This window comes from Anser cygnoides, chromosome 23, assembly GCF_040182565.1.
Source record: "Anser cygnoides isolate HZ-2024a breed goose chromosome 23, Taihu_goose_T2T_genome, whole genome shotgun sequence".
Lineage (NCBI taxonomy): Eukaryota > Metazoa > Chordata > Aves > Anseriformes > Anatidae > Anser > Anser cygnoides.
Genome location: NC_089895.1, coordinates 698559 through 707094, shown reverse-complemented (window position 1 = coordinate 707094; position 8536 = coordinate 698559). Strand labels below are relative to the sequence as shown.

The 8536-nt window shown below is 59.4% G+C and overlaps 1 protein-coding gene across 6 annotated transcripts; it reads right to left on the bottom strand.

Annotated features, from left to right (window-relative positions):
• Positions 1-408: 408 nt before the first annotated feature.
• On the bottom strand, positions 409-8528 carry SH2D5 (SH2 domain containing 5). 6 transcript variants are annotated; one of them, XM_066981987.1, is made up of 9 exons: positions 4761-8528; positions 4400-4480; positions 4222-4296; positions 3897-4142; positions 3560-3769; positions 2336-2504; positions 2141-2243; positions 1907-2066; positions 409-713 (listed from the first exon to the last, which is right to left on the bottom strand). In XM_066981987.1, exons 1-9 carry the CDS (start codon positions 4842-4844, stop codon positions 525-527), a joined length of 1317 nt encoding a protein of 438 aa, XP_066838088.1. In that variant the 5' UTR covers positions 4845-8528; the 3' UTR covers positions 409-524. The 6 variants fall into 6 exon arrangements, with proteins under 6 accessions (XP_066838088.1, XP_066838090.1, XP_066838089.1 ...); XM_066981989.1 differs by having other exon boundaries at positions 3897-4040; XM_066981988.1 differs by lacking the exon at positions 4400-4480.
• Between the last annotated feature and the right edge of the window lie 8 nt (positions 8529-8536).

Here is an 8536-nt window from a genome sequence, read left to right as displayed (position 1 = left end):
GGAGGCGGCGGCGGCCGGCGCGGAACGGCCCCGACGCGGTTGCCGCGGCAACGGGGCGGTGTCGCCCACAGCCCCGCCCCCCCGGGTCACGTGCGGCCGGGGGCGCGCGCGCGCGCGGCTGGGGAGGGTGCGGGGGCGTGCACGGGGCGTGCGGGCGCCGCGCGGCCCTCTGGGTGTGCAAGAGCGCGTGCACGGCGGCGCGGGTGCGTGTGCACGTGTACACGGGAACGCGCACGAGCGCGCGTGCCTGAGCTCGCAGGCGCACGCGAGCACAAGTGCGTGGCAGCGTGCAAGGTCGCGGGCATGCAGCTGCACCCGGGGGGGGGGGGGGGCCTGGGTGTGAGCACGCGAGCGTGCACGCCTGCACGCAGCAACGCGGTGCGGGAGTGCAAGAAAAAGGCGGCGGCAGACCGGGAGCAGGAGAGCCGTTTATTGCCCGCGGAGCCCGCCGGGCGCGCAGGGAGGGAATGGATAAGGCAGCCGGCAGCGACTTAAAGCTACGAGGGGGCCGGGGGCAGCCGGGCCTAGCCCCGCTCGTGCTGCACCACGGCGGGGGCCCAGGCGGCCTCCCCCCAGGCGCTGGCCCCGCTGGGGTCCTGCTCCTCGTAGCCGGGGTTGCAGCGCCCGGGGGCCAGGCGGCAGAAGCAGCCCCCCGGCGCCCCGGAGTAGTGAGCCAGCAGGGCCGCCACGCTGGCGAACTCCGCGCTGGAGTGCTGGCACCGCGGGGAGAGAGGGCAGAGGTGAGCCCCCCGCCGGCGGGCATCGTGCGCCGTGCACCCACGCAGCCACGCGCCTTTGTCGAGCGCACGCGCACACCGATGCAGCCAGCAGGCAGGCACGGGGGCACCCAATGCAGCCACACACCCGTGTGCAAGTGCACACCCGTGAGTTACCAGGTGCACTTGTGCACCAATGAACCTGTGCACACGTGCACTCATGCACCCATGTACAGATGCAGCTGTGTGCCGATGCATCCACAAGGCAGGTACACCCTTGTGCTCATGCACCAAGTGCATGGGAGCCCCCACGCACCAATGCATCACACACCAATGCACACATGCAACTGTGTGCGGATACACCCACAACTCGAAGGCACCCATGGATCAAATGCACTCACACCAATGTGCCCATGCACCACACACCCATGTTCTTGTGCACCCCTGCACCCATGAACCCAAGGCACGTACATGCTAATGCATGCATATAGCCATGCACCTATGCAGCAATGCCCCCAGGTACCTGTGCACCATATACCCCCACACAGATGCACCTGTGTGCCCACACCCCGATACCCCTGTGTACCTATGCAGTGATGCAGCCAGAAAGGAACTGCACCTCCTCACCATGCACCCATGCACAAATGGACCAAATACACTTATGCACCACTGCACCCATGTGCTGATGCGCCAACAGACTCACACACCGATACCCCTATGCACCCTTGCACATGTGCACCTGCAAACCACATACCCATGCACAAGTGCACCTATGCAGCTACGAAGCAAAAGCAATCCATGTGCATGTGTACACGTTAATCAAACGCACATGCACACTGGTGCACCCATGCATGAACGTGCCAGCTCACCTATGACAAACACACCCGTGTAGCCATGTATTGGTGCACCCACGCTTTGATGCATTAATGCAGCAATGGACCCATGCCCCAGCATACCGATGCACACTTGCACGCACACACCAGTGCACTGACACACCATGCAGGAATGCACCAGGGCACCCATGCGCAGATGCACTCCACGCCGTGCACTAATGTGCAGTGCACCTACGCGCTGATGCAAACGGACTGCGACACGCTGATGCACCGGAGCACCCCCACCCTGGTGCACGAACACGGCAGTGCCCCCAGCCCCAACACCCTGTTGCCCCCTGCCCCGTGCAGCGCTCTCACCTCCACGCAGAACCGTCCCTGGGGTGTCCTGAAGACGCAGTAGGGGACGACGCCGCAGGGCGCCCGCACCCACAGGCACCAGCGCTTGGCCAGGCCAGGCTCGGGGCGCAGCAGGAAGGCGCCGGGGACATCCCTGCGCAGCAGCGCGATGCCGCCGTCCCTGGGGGGGGGGGACGAGGAGGCGGGTAGGCACCGCGAGGGGTGGCAGGGGTCCGGGGGCTGCCGTGCACTCACCTGGCAATGCCGGCAAAGGCCCACACGCTCTCGGCCAGGACGCTCTCGTTCTCGGGGAGCAGTGCCAGGCTCCGCGCCCCTTTGCTCTCCCATCCCGAGGCCACTGCAGGAGCTGGTCAGTTCCCTCCTCGCCCCCAAACCCAAGGCCTCGTCCCCCCAGCCCCGTGCGCTTCAGCGTCGCCTCCAGGCACTCACCAGCCTCGCGGGGCGGCTGGTGTGGCTGGCTCTCGGCCCCGCAGTCACGGTAGGCGCCCGAGCGCAGGACTTTGCTGCGGATGGCTTTTTTGCGCACCAGGACCGGGGAGCAGTAGGGGTTCCCCGGGCGCCAGCCCCCAGCTCGGCCCTCAGCCTCCGGCCGCCGCTCCTGCAGCAGAGAGCAGGGAAGGGGCTTTTGGTGGCACTTGCTACACGAAATGCTGTGCAAAAAGGCTATGCCAAAAGAAAGTAATGCAAAATACCCTCCAAGACACCATGCAAAAAAAAAGCCGTGCAAAACACCCTGAAGAAGGTATGCAAAAAATGACCTGCAAAAAGCGCTGTGCAAAAAAAAGGCATGCAGATGTGCTATGTATAAAATGTTGTGCAAGAAAAGCCATGCAAGATACCACGCCAAAATGATGCACAAAAGTGCTATGTAAAAAAATGCCATACAAAAATTCCAAGGAAAAAATGATGTGCAAAAATACTATACCATAAAAACATTTTAAAAATTGCTATGTAAAAGACCAAGCTAAAGTTGCCATGCAAAAAAAAAAAAGTCATGCAGAACACCATGCAAAAAAAAACCACCTTGAAGAAAAATGACATGCAAAACACCAAGAAAAAAAATGCCACATAAACAACCATGCAGAAATGCTGTGTAAAATACCATGCAAAGTTGCTATGCAAAAAAAGTGCTGTGCAAACAGGCCCAGAGTAAAACACCGTGCAAGAAAAGGCCCATGTACAACAGGCTGTGCAAAAGACTGCAAGAAAAAGCTATGCGGGATGGACCATGCAAAATGCAATGTGCTGTGCAAATCTCCATGTCAGAAAAGGCCATGCAAGACAGATCCATGCAAAACAGTGTACAAAAGCCAGCAGGGGAAATACTGTTGCAAAACAGCATGCAAGAGGCTGCACAAAACATGCCATGCAAAACACCATGCAAAACTGCATATCGTGCAAAAAATGTTGCAAGGAAAGATTGTGTAATAACTGCCAGGGAAGACGCCATGCAAATGGTGCTCCACAAAAAAAAAAAAAAAAAAAAAAGGCCCTGCAAGACATCACATAAAAACGTGCTGTGCAAAAGTGTGCCGTGCAAACATACCCTGTACAAAGTGCTGTGCAACAGCGCCATGCTAAAACACCTTGCAAAAAAAAGCGTGGTGCACAGGTACACGGGGCAGCACCCAGCATCTCATGGCCTGCACCTACCCCTGCACCCAGCGAGCCGAGGCCGATGGGCGCAGGCAGGCGCCGGAAGGAGACAAGCGCGTTGACATTTCGCGACACCTCCTCGGGGTTGAGCGGCTCCCGCAGCACCCCGGCACCCGGCGGCTCCCCCTCGCCCGCCTGCTCCTCGGGGTGCGCCAGGAGGTAGCCGAGCTGGAAGGAGCGGCAGAGCAGGAGGTGCAGGACCTGCACCTGGCGGGGTGCAAAGAAGAGGGTGGGTGCAGGGGCCAGGGATAATGATTTTTTTTTTCTTTTGGAATTGGCGTTTATTTGTTGTTTTTGTTCTTGTTTTGGAGGATTTGGGGTGTGCACCACGCACCTCACCCAGGGGGCCCACGAAGAGGTGGCAGAAGAGGGCACTGGGGGGGCTGTAGGGGTTGCGGGCCACGAAGGCAAACTGGCGCTCAGCGTGCCTCCAGGTGCTGTACAGGATCCGGCGCAGAGCGTGCGCCATCAGCAGCGTCTGCGGCGACAAGGGGGGGCTGGCTGGGACCCGGCACCCCCAGGGTGCGAGCAACGCCTGGCCCGAGCCTATTTGCAGATGCATGGCTGCAAAGCAGGTTTCCTGAGCAAAAAGCAACGTCCCGAGTGGTGCAACCCCAAAAAGCACCTTTGCAAGGTGGCACCCAGCACCCTGCACCCACCTCCCCGTCAGCACCGTAGACCTTCAGCCCTTGCAAGCTGAACCTCAGCACCACCGACCTTCTCCTGGGGCAGTCCTGGTGGGAGAGAGGGGGGGCAGCAGTGGGGTCCCCCCCGTCCCATTGGGGGTCCCCCCACACCCTGGGGTGCCCCTGCTTTGTGCCAGTGGGGTCGCCTGACCTTCAGCGCCCGCAGCTGCTCCTCCAGCCACCCTGCTTGCCCCTGCAGGTCCAGGTCCTCCACCGCGAAGGAGCCCACGTACTGGGGGAGGGGGGGGCAAAAAGTTCACCCCACTTTAACAACCCCCCCCCGCCAGGATGCTAAAATTGCCCTCTCTTGGGGCAATTCCTACCCAGTGGGGATGCGATGCTGTAGGGTTGCACCCAAATTGCAACAGCTTCAGGGTGCATTAAGCTTGGGGGGGGACACCAACCAAAATCCCCCCACCCTGCAAAGCCCGGGGGGGGGGGGGAACGGGGTTGCTGCTCTGCCCGCAGCTCCCCAGGGGGCAGGATCAGGCCCCTTGTCTCCAGTACCTCACCTCTGCCGGCTTGGCGATGCCCCGGGCACGTGGCAGGGGGGCCGCCGGATCCGGCCCCCTCCCGTTGGCCGTCTTCTTCTTCATGGCAGCGGGTCGGGGCAGCTCAGGGGGGAGTTAAAACAGCTCCAGCGCCGCATCCGAATCCGAATCGGAATCTTTGTGCTCTGGCTTGGAAGCCACCCACGGCCGCCCAGCGGGAGCAAGGGGCGATGTGGGGGGCCCCAGGGCCTCAGCAAATGGATCCCTGCAAGGAGGGACCGGAGAGACGCGACCTGCCCCCACCACCCCCCACTTCCAGCTGCTGAGCCCCGAGAGGCGCTGCAGTCCCCAAGTCCTGACCCCGATGCAGAGGTTCCCAAATCCTCACCCTGATTTGGGTCCTGCCATACCCACTCTGATAAACGGTCCCCGAGTCCCAGCCCCAACCCTGATGCAAAGCTCCTGCACCCCAACCCCATCCTGAGCACCGGGCGAGGGGCCCCACGTGACACCAAGTGCCATGCAAGGGTCCCCGTGTCCTGACCCCCAGCACCACGCAAGCGTCTCCACGTCCGGCCCCTGCCCCGATGCAAAGTCCCCCACGTCCCAACCCCACGCAAGCATCCCCGCGTCCTGACCCTGAGCAAGGTAACGGGGGCCCAGTGGTGTGCTCCTAAGCACCGTGCAAGTGTCCCACGCCCCTGCCCCAAGCATGGCGAAAGCATCCACGTCCTGACCCCGACCACGATGCAGGTCCCCAAACCCTGACCCCAAGCACGATACACGCATGCAAGAAGCGAGGTGCAGGCAGCCCCGCACCCAGCGAGATGCCGGGGTCCCCGCACCCCTGGGGGCGGCAGCGGGTCTGGGGCAGCTTTTCCAGCTGCCCCCGAGGGCCGTGCCCGGCCCCTCCGCGGTGCCCCAAGGGGGTTTCGCCCCCCGCAGCCCCCGGCCGGGCTGAGACCCGCACAACTCGCGGCACCGAGGCCGCGCCGCAGCCGTGGGGACAGCCCCGGGGAGCGGGGGTCCGGCTGCCCCGGGCGCGTCCCAACGGGGTGCGAGCTCGGGGCTGCCCCCTCCTTTCCGGCACTATTTGGGGGTCTCTCCCCCCCCCCCCCCCCAGCCAATCCGCAGGCAGGCAGCCCCCAAGCCCCGCCCCCTCTTTCCCACGCTCCGTTTCTCAATGGAGCCCCCCCAGCCCACCGCCGCCCCGCGGGTCCCCACGGGGGGGACAGACGGGCACCCCGCCAGCGGGCAGCCCCCAGGGGACGGCAGCCCCGGCTCGCCCAGCCCCGTGGGCTCCCGCTCCCCCCGCTCACGGGCAGCTTGCTCGCGGGGCTCTGGAGAAACGCAGGCGAAAATCCTCCGGCTCTCGGCCTTCGCCGCTTGGTTTCCTTCCCGGGGGGCTCCGCTCGCCGCAGCACGGGGATGCTGCGCCCGTGGGCGTCAGGCCGCTGCCGCACGCCGGGCCCAGGCGAGCCCGAGCCCACGTCGGGCACGGGGCAGGCGGCAAACTCTCGTTTCCTGCCTCCGATCTGCCCGCGATGAATCACCGCAATTTACCTCCCCGTTTTCTCCGTTTCTTGGAAGCGACGGCGAGCAGAAACGCTTGGGCTTTTTGGAAAACGCGGCTGCAACTGGTTTCTGGGTGTTTTTTTCTTTTTTCGCTGGCATGCCCAGCAGAGCAGCAATTCCTAACCCTCTCCCTGCTGCACACACGTGGTCACTCACTCGCCCCCCCCCCACCCCACTGCTCAGCCACATTTCACCCCCATTTCCAAATTCCCCTTTGCCTACTACTGGTCAGCCTTCCTCATCGCCCACTTTTGGCTGTGCAGCTGAAAAAAAATAGAGAGGGGTGGCTCCAACCTTGCTGCAAAGAAGGGGACAGAGCCATAACAGAGCCAAAGCCTGGGGATCCCCAAAATGCTCCAGCCTGCCAAAGCTATGGGACCACTATGGGACCAAAGCAAAAGCTGTCCCCAGCTACAGGGATGTGCCTGGAAGGTGAAAGCAAGAGTCTGGGGAGAAAATGGGGACTAAGCCCTAGGAGATGTCTCCAAAAATCCCCGTGCTAGCCCTGTCTCATACCCCCATGCACCCAAGGGTGCAAGGAAAAGTGCTCCCATGTTCTTGTTCAAGCCTTGGGCTGCCGCCAGCATCAGCTGCTTCAAGACGCCGCACAATGCCCCGGCAGGGCCCACCAGAAGAGTTGGATAGCATAGAAAAAACATAAAATGGACAGATGGGCCTGAAGAAATAACATAACAGAGCCAGTCTGGCCAGGAAGCGGAGCCTGGTGAAGAGCGCGCGGCGGATGCGGTGCAAACCTTCCCAAAGGCACAGCAGAGCCGCTGCTTTCTCCATCGCCCTGCCAGCGACACCGCTGCAAGCCCAGGGCTCCCCTTCACAAGCCCAGTTTGGAGGCACCCACTTGCTCGGGGCTGCCCTGGGAAAAGAAATTGGCTAATTAGCAATTAAGGCCCCAGCCAAAAAGCATTTGGAGATGACTGAGGGAGCAAATGGCTGTTTCTAGCCCAACCCTCATATTCATCCCCCAAGATAAACTCAAGGCTAAGTGCTTAAAACCTGAAAAGACTGGAGGAGTGCACACACACACTTTAAAACAAATCTCAGCTTTTTTAAAAATAAGTAAAGGCTCTGCTTGTCTGACCACTAGTATCGACCACTGTGACCACCAGAAGTCTCTCTAGGTTGGTGCAGCTGCAGTCTACCATGAGAGTCATCACCCAAAACCAAGCTTCACATTTATTTTTTTTTGCATTCAATACCAACTATGTCTTCAAAATCAAGCCAGTTAGCTTTTTTTTTTTTTTAAAGGAAGGACTTTGCTCTAATTTGACATGACCCACAGCAAAATTAAGCCATGCTCAAGTGCAAAGAATTGGTGTTACCCAGACCAGTGTTTTAACAGTTACTTTTTGGGTTGCTGGCATAGGAATGTTATTGCAAAGGGGGGAGGTTGCATGGTCCTCCAAGCCACAAGATTGCCAGCAGCTGGGAACAGGACTCCTCATCCCCATAAGCACCCCATAGATGAGAAAACTGTTTCCCAAATTTGGCTCACTTTAATGCCTACCTGGAAGAAAATACTGCCAAAACCCACTGTTTCAGTACACGCAGTGCTAGGAAAGAGACCTTTACTAAACTTTCTAATTGCTTTACATCCTTGCAAATTACTCTTTGATTGGTGTCTTCACTCTCCCAGTCTTATGTTAGCCATAATTTCATGAGCCTGCTCTTTGCATCCTTGTTACAGGGCTGGGAACAATTTAGGGTGTTTCTGTAAGAATCTTTAAACTCCCAGTTGTTGCAGGTAGCACACTGGGATTGCAACTGAAAAGAGTAAATTCAGTAAGGCTATTTTCTCCCATTTGCATTTTATTTCTAGAGATACTTCCACTGCTCTCAGCGTGGTATACGCAAAGCTCTTTCCAAAAGCACGTTAAGCAAAAAGACTGTCAGGTCACATTCGAATCATTCGCATTGCCCTGTCCAAGGGAGAACCGAGGATGTGCTGGAGCATGTTTTGAACGCAGGCGCTGCTCTGTATCAGAAAGCAGGGCAGGGGGGGAAGGTTTCATGTGGTCCTTTTTTTTTTTGGCCCCACTGGACACTGTTTGGGTCAGAGGGAGAAGAAGAGCAGCAAGAGGTTCAAATAGAGCTTTCTTCTTGCTCACCTTTGTCTCCAGAGAAACCAAGGGAAGAAAAAGGTCACAAGTCCAACCAACTACAGAGCTTGGCAGGGGCTCAGACTAAAATAGCCCCACTCTTTC

Coding starts and splice junctions, on each gene's coding strand:
- SH2D5 (XM_066981987.1), bottom strand. CDS start 4,844: ATGAAGAAGAAGACGGCCAACGGGAGGGGGCCGGATCCGGCGGCCCCC. Junction 3,770..3,896: donor TCGTGGGCCCCCTGGGTGAG/GTGCGTGGTGCA, acceptor GCACCCCGCCAG/GTGCAGGTCCTGCACCTCCT. Junction 2,067..2,140: donor GCCTTTGCCGGCATTGCCAG/GTGAGTGCACGG, acceptor CCCCCCCCCCAG/GGACGGCGGCATCGCGCTGC.